This window comes from Symphodus melops, assembly GCF_947650265.1.
Source record: "Symphodus melops genome assembly, chromosome: 11".
Taxonomy (NCBI): domain Eukaryota; kingdom Metazoa; phylum Chordata; class Actinopteri; order Labriformes; family Labridae; genus Symphodus; species Symphodus melops.
This window is the reverse complement of record NC_136701.1, coordinates 13,511,755-13,524,913: the sequence shown is the minus strand read 5'-3', so window position 1 is coordinate 13,524,913 and position 13,159 is coordinate 13,511,755. Positions and strand designations below refer to the sequence as shown.

At 38.7% G+C, this 13,159-nt stretch overlaps 1 protein-coding gene across 2 annotated transcripts; it reads left to right on the top strand.

Moving 5' to 3' along the window:
- The first annotated feature begins 3,083 nt into the window (after positions 1-3,083).
- LOC306832017 (mitochondrial fission factor homolog A-like) lies at positions 3,084-13,146 on the top strand. 2 transcript variants are annotated; one of them, XM_079356378.1, is made up of 8 exons: positions 3,084-3,245; positions 3,842-4,022; positions 4,252-4,376; positions 5,502-5,602; positions 9,426-9,611; positions 10,166-10,249; positions 11,482-11,554; positions 12,512-13,146. In XM_079356378.1, the coding sequence occupies exons 2-8, from the start codon at positions 3,842-3,844 to the stop codon at positions 12,641-12,643; spliced, it is 882 nt and encodes a 293-aa protein (XP_079212504.1). In that variant the 5' UTR covers positions 3,084-3,245; the 3' UTR covers positions 12,644-13,146. The 2 variants fall into 2 exon arrangements, with proteins under 2 accessions (XP_079212504.1, XP_079212505.1); XM_079356379.1 differs by lacking the exon at positions 10,166-10,249.
- The last annotated feature ends 13 nt before the right edge of the window (positions 13,147-13,159 follow it).

The following is a 13,159-nucleotide window of genomic DNA, read 5'->3' as shown; positions in this document are numbered from 1 at the left end:
ATTCTCAGTTTAAGAAAGTATGAACATTTAAAATATAAGCCTAACAAAAACCTTTTTTTAAATGCGAAATAAAGAATTTTTAAATGTGATAAAAATGTGATTAATTGCAGTTAAACATTGAAATTCAGCGACAACAAGTGAACAGCACCCTAACCTTGTGTAGGTAGCACAAAAGATCCTCATGTGAGAGTGTATGTGTATTCCTAAATATAAACTTGTCTCGTATAAACGAGTGCCTACAAGCTCTGACAATAAATGGTTAAATGTTGGTTCCACTACTTATCGTCACAAGTTTACAAAACTGGACCCTTCAAGGATTGTGCAGTCTGTTTAATTTAATTTAGTCTTTCCAGCTAATTAATCGCAAATAGGTAAATATCTTCTCTGTGACACTAAGTAATAAGAAAATCAATGATGATGAACAACTTTATTCCTTCAACAATAATAAAAAAAAGCCGATTGAGAACTTAAAAAAAGTCTTACCATGCTTCATATTGCATAAAAAAACATTGAATACAATTTTCTTATCTATGACATAAGTCTCGAATAATAACACTTAATACATAAACTCAGGGATCTTTTTCTTCTTAAATAAATCCAACTTTCTGTCTTTATTTTATTTTTTTCTACCATTAAATTAATAAAACAAAATATTTCAATGCCTTCTGGGTCACCCACACAGTTGAAAATGTATAGATCGCCATTACAGTAGATTAGATTTTAGACAATGTATTATCAGGCATACAAACTTGTTTCTATAGACTGTAAGACTGATGTCAGGAAAAGAGAACAGTGAGAGTGAGATATCTCTACTTAAGGTCAGTGTATGTATTTTTGTGATGTTCTTGTTTTGTTTTGGTTTTTTTTTTGCAGTTTAGCGTTGTCATAATGCCATTTCTAGATTTATAATCCATTCTAGTAAACAATCATTCAATATGTATGTATTCTTCGACATCATGGCAACAAAAATAGAAATCCTGCCTAATCCTAGGTACCCAATATTGTGTAATCACTTGTTTTTAATTACCAACAAATGAAGGCACACTCCTGCACATTGTCTCAATTGTTCCAAACTTGAACTAAACTTCTCTCTGCTGATGGCTGGAGTCTATGAAGCAACCAGATGACATAAACATGAACAGATCATCGTTCAGTGTGAACTAATTTTAATTTATTTATTTTTACTGAGGTGAATAATAAAACTTATAAAGATTTAAACTAATCTGAAATGCAAACAATTAGGACCAGGACCAGTGTTTCCAGTTTCCAATGTGTGAAGCTAACAAGTTGTGTAGACACTGAATGATGATCAGTGGACTGTGTGCATGTATAATATATATGTTTGTGTTTCTGGAGCTGAAAAACTTTTTGTCTATGAAGCTCAGAGGAAGAACCTAATTAAAGACTCACTTTGTTAATTTACCCCTCCTTTGATTTTCAGGTCCATTATTTATTGTATACTTATTAAAATTCACTTTTTTTCTACAGCCACAGTGTTTTGGGATTTTTAAGTTATTGATATGTGGTAAATGTAATCGATAGTTATGCATGACTGTGAGGAAGGCAGATTTGTATTCTGACATTTTTGGAAGTATGTGTTCTCTTGAGTTAGATGTTTTAACAGTAGTCTGTATAAAACATAAAATCAGATAGATAGATAGATAGATAGATAGATAGATAGATAGATAGATAGATAGATAGATAGATAGATAGATAGATAGATAGATAATTAATGTTTGGCCATTTCTGTTTTACAAAACATTGTTGATTCAAACTGAATGTTATAAGGTAAGAAGTTTTTGTCAGTACCTTTAAACAAAAACACTTTACACACAGCATAATAATGCATCATTTTCATTGAGAAAGTTGTTTATTAGATCTTGATTACAATGTTTACCTTTTTTAATACTTACATCTTTATGATAGTACTCTTTTTATCTCACTCAAAAGAGTGGAAGTTTGTGTTAGTGATAACAAAAGGTTGTAAGGAATAGGATCATCTTCCATGACAAACAATGAAAAGTATTACACCTGGTATGTAAGCCAGCATCAGTGCACAGTAGTTGTTGGAGAGTTTAACGACTCACTCATTATACTATATACATGTACTGTAGTATAAATAACTTTTTTTTTCTGGTTTTCAAGTGTTGATTATAACTCATTATTCCTGCTCTGCTTCTTTACCTGTGGGTAAACTCTCACAGGTCTCAGCCTGCTTTTACTTTTTGTCTGAAGTCTCAAAGGACTTACTGTATCTGCAGTAAGCTCAGTCATCCAAGATTCAGTTTGTCAATTACTGTCAGCATACACATGAGTGAGATGTCATTCTCTCCAATTCATTTAAAAAAAGAAAAAAAAAACATTGAAAAAGAAAATAACAGGACATGTGAGGGAAGATGCGTCACGCATCTTCCCTCACATGTCTGACTGGGAGAAGCCACTGCTGCCGGGTGCAACACCACACAGGACCTCTACAACCTGTAGAGAGAGAGAGAGAGAGAGAGAGAGAGAGATGATCCTTGGTCTGATGCTGCAGATGAATTTGAATTGCAAATTAGAGAGAAATCCAGAACCACTGATGGTCAGCGCTTAGAGTTAATAAAAGGCTACAATAAAGACACCCAAATTCTTAGGCTTAATTTGTCCAAATATAAACGTGTAGATAGTTTAATATTTTTATTTTAACCACAAACTTTACAGCCTGTATCTTTACGAGGACCTGTAGTGTCTAATAATATTCTAGAGCTGTGGCCTTTTGAAACTTTAGTCCTATTTAATATAACATATTGCAATCTTCATGAGTGATAGGTGCACAAAGTTTATAGTCTTGCTTTTAATACACTGGATTCTTGTATCTGTCTATCCTTCCCCACCTAAGAGAACTACCAATATCACCAATTAACACGAGAAACTATCACTGAGCTCATGTTTTCAATTTGCTGCTCTCATTTGTAGCCCCGTTAAAATTTGTTTCGATGCCTTTTTTTTTTTTTTTAACTCTGTAAAACTTTAAGATTTCTTTCTCGTGTGAGGCGATTTTCTATCCGTATTCTTATTCAGTGCATCTATCGTATATGTCTACAGCCTACACCCTGTTCATGCTCCAAACCAGTTGGTGGCAGTATTGCACCAAAACGTTGTTGGTCAACCTACATTGAACCTTCGGAAGAAAAAGAAGTCGATGGGGAGAGAAATATAAGAAGGAAAAGTCAGAGAAGAAGTTGTTATTATACGTTCAAATCAAGGTTTGTCATCATTTGTTATTTTTGTTGTCATGTATCCCCTTTTTAAACATATAATATTACTTAACGTCACGTGTCACACCATGCTTCTAAGTTGTAAAATGTGACCTGTTGGTTAGCTTCCTTTAGCAACCTGTTGCTAGCACACTTGCTTACTAACCTTACAAAGCTAAGCTAAGTGATGTCCTCTGCATGTAAACAAAGCCACACTTTACGGCACTGTTAATGTATCTGTTAGCATGTGGCTAAACTATCTGAATTATCACTGCAAAATAAACGTGATCGTGTTTAAAGTAACTGAACGTAAATATGAATCTGAGTAAAGTTAATGTGATCAATTTGTTTAAACGAAATATAAATTAACATATGTAAAGTTAAAGTCACAATCTTTAACATAACTAAAATTAAAAAAGAATCTGAAAAGTTGATAATGTCTAAAGGGAACATATTATACCCTTTTCACTTTTAAACAGTCCTCTGTGCTCTAAATGAAACATCTATGCTGTGCTTTGGTTAGAAATTGGTTAGGGTATGCTGGAAAGTTTGAAAGGCTTGTTTATTTCTGGTGTATAAAGATAACCTCCCTTGTTTTCTTGTAGATGTCTCAGGACCCGGCCTTCCTGGAGGCCATCAACAAAAACATGAGGGTCCCCGAGCGGCTGAGCATGGGCTCAGGGCAGCAGTGGAGGAGAGGGGAGGAGGAGGAGGAGAGCAGCAAGAGGGATGAGCACGTTCCTCCTGCTTTCACCATGCAGGTCCCTGATAGGCTGACATACGCAGGTAATAATAACCCTTGATTATAAACAGGGTCCAAAGATGAAGAGCTGGTGCATACGCCCCATGAACAGAAGCTGGAAGGTGACATTTTACCCAAATCACTATTTTGTCCCAGCCCTGCTCATGACACTCTGACTCGTGCAAATCTTCTGACTTATTGACTTGAAATGCCTCAGAATGTTTGCTGATACAATCACTGCGTTTAATAAACATGCTGACTTGTCATCTTCAGAAGCCCCCGATATGAGCCCCACTCCGCTGTTCACGCCGTCCAAACTGACCCTCTGTGGACCCCAGAGTCTGGACCCCTGTTGGGAGGGTCCGTCAGGAGAGGTCTTTATCAGAGAGCAACAGCAGGTAGGTGGACATGTGAACACTGTTCTATTTAAATTAGGGCCGGTAAAGTGTATTTTTTAATGAAAATACTCTAAGGGATAATGGGCTGAGAAAAAATGTGAACTCACTCATCTTAATGACAGAATCTAGTCAGACATTGTGTGTGGACACTTTGAAGATCTCTGTTGAACACATTGTAATTGTTATTTAAATGTATCAAGCTAAGACAGTGTCTAAAAATAAGCCCACTTGTACAGAAACCAGTACAATGCTAACAGTTATAGTAGCATGGGAAGCTTTGTGAATACGTCCCCAGAGGTTTTCCATCTTGTGAAGCTGGTTCGAGCTTTAAATCATTAAATGTGTTCTCTCACAAGTTTGGCTATATGAGGAATATAAAGGCGGCTTTATATGCCTCATATAGCCGTCTTTGTATGCCATCCTGCAGAGGTAAAGGTCTAATTCCTTGAGGTGAAGCCGACTTTACCTAACAGGCAACATGTGGGCCTTCTTTAATAGCAGTTGTTTAAGGATCCCTGATTAGACTACTGTGGATAATGTCCCAATGCTAATTTCCAAGGCCTGTCACTGAACTGGTTTGACATCATGTTTTACAGCCAGCCTGGCATAGTTACCACGGAAACCTTCCATCATCAGAATCAGTTTTTGTTTAGTACATTAACACTTACAAGGAATTTAACTTGCTAAGAAATAAAGTGAACGTAGTAAGATAAAATAAAACAGTAGTGCTCCTGCTGACAGGGAACTTACACACAATTAAATAATAAAATATATAAAGGACAACAAATTTACAAAAGGTGGAAGCTTAGCAGTTTTGCAGGTATGTACATGATTAACAGTGCAAGTAAAGTCACACTGTGTTTGTGGGGTTTGTCAAGCCTGTCTTTTACAACACTTGCTCCAGAGTGGCAGCTCATTTATGTGTTATGAAATGTGTTTCATTATAAGCAGATACTCACAGACTGTTTGCAGGAATGATCAGTATAAAACTCACTAGGCAGAAAATGGAGCAATTGCTTGTCTTTATAACTATTGTAAATTAAAGTGTCTGTCAGAATCATGAAAATATGTTTCTTTCAGATGTATGAAAGCTTTAATATATGACTGTCTCTTCCTGTGTGACAGAGCCCCATTCGGAGATCTTACAGTGATCAAAGTTTTGGAAGGACACCTCCTGGCACACCGACAAAGCTCAGACAGACTCTGACCAGACACCCCTCCAGTCTGTGAGTACTGTGACATCTTTTAATTTTATACATTATTATATGACAGCATCAGAAACATGGTCAAACTGTGACTAATGTTGGACATTTGAAAAATGGAGAGAGGTTAGAATGCAGAACGGTTTCAAGAACGTCAACAGTCACAGTCACACTAAACACCGAAGCTTCTGTCTCCATGACAACCTGCGTGCATATCAACTCTAGCGAGTAGCGGGCGAAGAGTGACAGCTCTCTCTAATGTTTGGAATTTGGATTGCGGTACTCGTTTCAAACACTACGTACAGGTAGAGCGGCTTCAATGGTGATGCTTATCCGTGCTCGACTCAAAGTAGACATTTAGTTTAGCCATTTTATCACAGAGTCCATCATTGTAAACACTGACACTCGCTCCGACACGAGGAGGAGCTCTCTACTCAAGGAGTGAGTAGGGACCGTCTTGATCTGGTCATACGGTCAGAGCGGAACAAGCACAGGACATTGTTTGCTGTCACAAATCACTCTGTGAGCCAACATTACTTTGGTTTACTCAGGCCGACACTGCACAAAACGCATGTGGTACATGCTTATTTCCAACACTGGTCAGCAGTGATTATGTTCTGTTCCTATGATGTCACATAATAGTCAAAGTCTGCATGGTGAATTTCAACACCCCCCTGGGTCTGTTGGTAGCTAGCTCGAGTTTCATCTGACTGATACAAAATGGTCATATACTGTGTAAGGATACCACTCAACCGTCAAAATGTCCACAGTCTGGACTCAACTTTTTGTTTGTGCTGTTAACTTTGTGACAGCAATACAAGTTTGTAATATATTGCAGCCATTGTCTAAAAACAGTATCATATCATAGTACCCAGTTTATACCAGTATGATAGCTAAATAAAATTCTATACCAGTATGATTGCTCATTACCAGTTTAAACCAGTATGACACCTTTTACCAGTTTATACCGTTATGATAGCTTTGTACCAGTTTATACCAGTATGATAGCTTTGTACCAGTTTATACCAGTATGATAGCTTTGTACCAGTTTATACCAGTATGAAAGCTCATTACCAGTTTATACCAGTATGATAGCTTTGTACCAGTTTATACCAGTATGAAAGCTCATTACCAGTTTATACCAGTATGATAGCTTTGTACCAGTTTATACCAGTATGATAGCTTTGTACCAGTTTATACCAGTATGAAAGCTCATTACCAGTTTATACCAGTATGAAAGCTCTGTACCAGTTTATACCAGTATGATAGCTTTGTACCAGTTTATACCAGTATGAAAGCTCATTACCAGTTTATACCAGTATGATAGCTCAGTACCAGTTTATACCAGTATGATAGCTTTGTACCAGTTTATACCAGTATGATAGCTTTGTACCAGTTTATACCAGTATGAAAGCTCATTACCAGTTTATACCAGTATGATAGCTCAGTACCAGTTTATACCAGTATGATAGCTTTGTACCAGTTTATACCAGTATGATAGCTTTGTACCAGTTTATACCAGTATGATAGCTCAGTAGCAGTTTATACCAGTATGATAGCTTTGTACCAGTTTATACCAGTATGATAGCTTTGTACCAGTTTATACCAGTATGATAGCTTTGTACCAGTTTATACCAGTATGATAGCTTTGTACCAGTTTATACCAGTATGATAGCTTTGTACCAGTTTATACCAGTATGATAGCTTTGTACCAGTTTATACCAGTATGATAGCTTTGTACCAGTTTATACCAGTATGATAGCTCTGTACCAGTTTATACCAGTATGATAGCTTTGTACCAGTTTATACCAGTATGATAGCTTTGTACCAGTTTATACCAGTATGATAGCTTTGTACCAGTTTATACCAGTATGATAGCTTTGTACCAGTTTATACCAGTATGATAGCTCTGTACCAGTTTATACCAGTATGAAAGCTCATTACCAGTTTATACCAGTATGATAGCTTTGTACCAGTTTATACCAGTATGATAGCTTTGTACCAGTTTATACCAGTGGTGGTCGAAATTTAAATCTCATGTCAGACCCAAACTGTGAAACCTCTGATTATTGATCGCCGTGTGTGGTCTCTGAGGTTTAGGAGATCGGCTGACAATTTTAAAATCCTGCTGTGTGATGCAGCGTTTAATGATGACAGTATTGTTGAATGTCATTTAGAGCTTGACACTTGGGGTGTATTGTTTGACATGTTGAAGTCTTTAGTTTGTCTTGCCAGAGACGTCACAATGTGATGCGGCTCACCTGGTCCGTGAGTCAGACTTTGGTTGGAAGAGACAAGATATTAAATTGTGCACAAAATATCATAACTTGGGGACTTCAGGGGCTGCATAGTTTGTCCTGATTACTGAATTCAGCGGATGATTGTACATTTCTACACTCGAATGAACTTGAATCAGAGGGGGGTCGTGACCGGGGGCCAGACCAACAGAATCCTACAGAACCCCCATGGCTCCAAATGACGTTCTAAGCACAAGACTCGGGGGTTTGCTGGCTTCCTGGACATAGTATAAGAGCAGTAATGTGTTTGCATCGTCCACTAATATATAAAGTCGATGGTATATATAATATTACAATCGATTTATTTATTGCAGCAGGTGAGGTGAGACAGATGTAAGTATCTTAAGTTTATGTAATAAACTCAATTTAAGCTTTTTAATATTGTTCCAATGTGACACTCAGGGGGGCGCCAGTGAGCAGCGTATTGAGTCAGATGAGCTCCTGAAGTCTCTGTAATATTTTAACATGCAGTATATTAACAGCTCATTTTGTAGGGTATCCTACTAACAGAGTTGTGACTTGCTCACTTGCTGATTTTGATGAACTTTGAACTGAACGAGTCAAAAGAACAAGAATATGAGTGTGGCACCGAACTACTACAGAGTCCAGAGCTACTGAGAGTGTATGAGCCTGGCACTCATCTGATGTGGCTCCAGTATGATGACTTTAACAAAGGATGGGTGTATAGGAGGCTGTCCACTACTGAGCTATGAACATGAAAAAGCTCTGGCACAATACTTCACGATATCAACCTCCTTTCCTCTCTCCCCTGCTTCCTTCTCCACTTTGTCTTGTTATCATCCATCCAGAAAGTTGTTAAAAATGTTCTTAAGTGTAGTTTTGGATTGTTTTCATAAGAGCAGTGTCATTTTCTTAATTGGGAACTTCTCCAATTCTATAGCATGACTGCATATGTCTACTTACATGGGCATAGCATCAATGACTAAACACACAAAATTGAAATATTTATAATAAGCATGTTTGTCAACATTATTGCTGTCTGTCAGTACCATATTTATGATTGACGTAACTTTATGTAAAGGAAAATATTCCAAGATAGGTTTTTGGAGTAAAATGAAATTAGATTTAAAATGAACTGTTAAATTTGCTAGCTTATTTTCAGGAGTACCGGAGACATGACATTTAAATCAAAAACAACAGTGGCAAGTGTTAGACACATGTAGTAAAACTGAAAATCTACAATCAATTGTTAATTTGAAGTGGAAATTAATTTAAAGGCAAATCTTTTTCTCTCACACAATTTTAGGACAGGCGTAGTGAGATCTTAAAGTTAGGAACAAAATTACAATGAAATTTTAAAAAATCTAATTTATTCGAAAGTTTTTTCTGAGTAAAAAACATAAGAAGAAAGTTAAGAAAAGACATCAAATCTTCAATCATGAATATCAAATCTTCTTAACTTTTGTCTTAAGACTTAAGTTAAGAAGTCAGCACTTAAGAAGTTTTCTTTTTCCTTCCTTCGGTGTTGTTGCCTCCTTTAATCCCGCTCTCCCTCTCTCCTCGCTCTCCCTCTCTCCATCGATCAACAGACGAGGTTCAGGACGTCCCCTCCTCCAGAGATCTTCTCCCTCTGTCCACACCAGTGACCCTCAGGCCCAGCACCCGCCCTCCAGTCCCTACAGCCTCTCATCTCCTCAGTCCTTTCTGCAGACAGCCAGGGCGCTGGGCCTGCAGGCCTCACAGCGCCTCCTGCAGGCAGTCAGCCAGAAATACAGGTCTGAGCCACGTTTTCTCCAGCTGCTCACAGATTCCCCTCTGTGATATTTACCAATCCAAATGATCATGTTCACTTATCTTTGAAGTATTAACAATATAAAAGCCTTTTTAAACTCCATACTTAACCAAGTGTTTGACAGAAAACGTTCTTCACCACTGAACAGCAAACTAATCTCAAATTCAAATACTGATGAAGTTTTCCACTAATTCTGAGAAACAGTAAAAGAACATGTTATAACGGGTTCTCTGTTTTGTGAGAAGTGTGTTCTCCTCTGCTTCTGACTCTCACCTTTTTTTTATGCAACTCTTTTTGGTTGGATATTTGATAATAACTTAGTCTTCTGCAGTGATTGAACTAATACAAGCTGCTGTTGTTGTGTTGTTGTTTAGTCACTCACATTGGCTGTTCCCCGTGCCTGTCTCTCTGTGTCTGCTTTGACCTCGACCTGCATCTCTTTGCACTTCAATCTGCCCTAGTCTGTGCACCTGTGTGTGTTGACGTGTGCCTGTGAGGCAGCAGACTTCAGTTTGTCTTTTTCTTATGGGAGCAAAGGTTGACAAACGAAGGGAAGCCCCCAGCAGCCAAGTTCATGGCCGAGGTTCCTGCTGCAGCACAGGTGGAGCTCAGCAAGAGAAGGTGACGGAACACAAACTGCCTTTTAAACTACACAACATCTCTGCATTGTACTCGATGCATTATTATTTTTTGAATAAGAACAGAGTCCCTTTAGTCGCATACTCAGCAGCGTTTTGGGTTTCAGCTCATAAGAAGCAGGAGAGGAAGTTATCATCTGGTAGTTGTGTTGAAAGAAGTACGTGTGCAGCATTTAAGCTGGTTTGTGTGTTTGAACATCAGGCTCGTGTTAAGCTTGTTGGTTCAGAAAGATCAAATACGTTTTGTGTTGATTAGTGCAGTAAAGACTGGAACAAGTCTCTGAATAAAAGGGCTGCTGTATTGTTGTTCAGCTGAACTTAAATTAAAGAGGACATCGACATGTCCACAGTATTTAACACAGCAGACACTGAACACAACATTGAACACAGCAGACACTGAACGCAACATTTAACTCAGCAGACACTGAACACAACATTTAACTCAGCAGACACTGAACACAACATTTAACACAGCAGACACTGAACGCAACATTTAACTCAGCAGACACTGAACACAACATTTAACACAGCAGACACTGAACACAACATTTAACACAGCAGACACTGAACACAACATTCAACACAGCAGACACTCATGATAGTTGAATAGAGGGTTATACTGACAAGTAAGTTCAACAAAAGCAAACTGAATTTCCCTTTGAGAATAAATAAGGTAATGTTGACTTCCTCTCTGGGGTTAAAATGCCAGCGGTTAACTTCACTATAAAAGTGCACTATGCAGTTTCAGGGTACAGCAACAATACAGATGAGTTTGGGTGACGTACCTGGGGCCAACTAGTTTGGCCCCAGGTACGTCACCAACTTTCTCAAAAAAAAGGAATGTTCACGCTCCCCCTCACGGTGCGGCAGATATTTCGTTCGCTTCTTCTCTCATGTCTGTGACTTCGGATGTTTGTTTTATTTCTTTCACCTTTTCTGTTTTTTTTTTCTTCTTCCGAATTAAGCTCGGCAGTACATATCCGCCCTGCAATAGATAAACAATGGGCCGAGTGCAGGTCTGCAGGGGGAAAGAACAAAGACATGCACAGTCGTAAGAAGAATAGCTGCTCACAAAGAAAATCGTTCGCCCAACCAGGAGGATAAAAACTCATATCGACAACCTTCTTGTTCTACATGAAACTCACTCAGCTGTGAGACTCCGTGCTTCGTGTCGCTGTTCCTTTTCTGTTAGGTTATGTTATTCTCTGTGTGCAGGGTGATGATGGAGAGCTGGAGCACAGAGGAGGATGGAGGAGCTGCAGTTGAGTTCATCATCCTCAGGAGACAGGTGGGACACTCGTCTGTGTGTTTCTGGTGCGTCTGTGACCAATGAGTGGGAGGCGAGAGTGGTGCGGAGTTGAAATCATTTTTTTTCCAGCTGGATTTTTCTCTGTTTCTCACTGCACGATCAAGTTAGATTCTTTAATTGTTGCATCAGGTATCGATTGTGTTACACACAATCCAGGGCTTACATTTTTCAGGCGCCGCGCCTGAACTCAGGCGTGAGGCATGTGGCGCGAAATAATTAAATAATGAACGCAATAAATAGAAAAGAAACCGTTATTTCTATCTTTAAATATTCCCAATGTCCTGCTATCTTATGGGCTTGAGTGGCACCAGGTAGTCAGCATTTGAATGGATAACTGTGCTGTACTGTGAGGGGCGAGAAGACAAGAGACACAAGCAAGGACAGAGAACCCTCACCTACTCGACATCTCACAGACACTGTCCACATGGTGTCAAATCCTGCTAAGGTTCTTCTGCACCCATTTCAGGCGGAAATTGAAGAATTATCCTCTGATTTGTTCTACGATATTGAGAAATCACCCAAACAGAAAGACTTTTTGAATTTCAGAGCCGTTTTTGCCAATTGCCCTTGAAGCAAAAATTTTCAGGGCCAGGATTTTTATTTTTTTTTTAAAAGCGACAAGTTGATTGTTGGGTCCACTAAGAGGCCGCCTCTGTCTATCCAACAGAGTTCATGTAGTCCCTTTAGATGGTATCATTACTGTGGAAAATGTCCTGTTGTCTGTGGTTGAGCAGGGAGGACAAGACAATCAGTCTCATCCAAGACGAATAAAGCTATTGTTGTGTTACAATTAGCCTCGGATGTGTCAGCTAGTAAAGAGTGGCTTGATTATTGGGGATGTTTGTGCAGGGTTTCTACCATTAACACTCCATCACTACAACTAATTCCTCAGAGAGACATTGCTTTTACTTTTATTTAAAGTCTTTCTCTTGTCAGGTGATGAAGATGAGCCGCCGGCTGGCGTCTCTGGAGCGTCAAAGCGCTGAGCGGAGGAACACCGAGGTCGTTTTGTTCTCTTTGCTGCTTTCAGCCTGCATGCTGAACGTGTGGCTGTGGATCCGCAGATAGCACACGCTGAATGTCACTAACACACCTTAAACACTCGTTGTGGTACAAAGACACAAACGCCACAGAAAGATTGACGTAGAAACAGGAAATAGTCCAGAATGCATTGCAGCTGCGGTGCACCCACAGGTGAATATTTGACTGCATGTTGATGGTTAAGGCCACCTGTCAGCCATGTGTTTCACCTGAAGGCTGATGTCTCATAGAACAGTGAGACAATGATGTGATGCAGTGTAATGATCTGTGTTAGGAACGTTTGTCAAAGAGTCATTTTATTCTGAGTCATAGTCTCATTTATTCAAATTGTGTGAAGGAAAGGTCTACTGTAATAAAAGTCAACACTATGAGCACCACTGAATACAACCCTAACACACTGGTGTCTGATTGTTACATTCATGTTATCTTAGACTTTTCTTTAAGCTGTGCCGGTATACTTTGAAGCAGCATGTATGTAAATGTCTCCATTAATGTCTTTATATTTAATAAAGTAGAGTTTATATTTGAAAGTGTTGTGATTTT

Bases quoted from the DNA above. Each gene is read 5' to 3' on its own strand.
- LOC306832017 (XM_079356378.1), top strand. From the start codon at position 3,842: ATGTCTCAGGACCCGGCCTTCCTGGAGGCCATCAACAAAAACATGAGG. The intron at 4,023-4,251 runs GTAATAATAACC...TGTCATCTTCAG, and splicing joins TGATAGGCTGACATACGCAG to AAGCCCCCGATATGAGCCCC. The intron at 9,612-10,165 runs GTCTGAGCCACG...ATGGGAGCAAAG, and splicing joins GCAGTCAGCCAGAAATACAG to GTTGACAAACGAAGGGAAGC.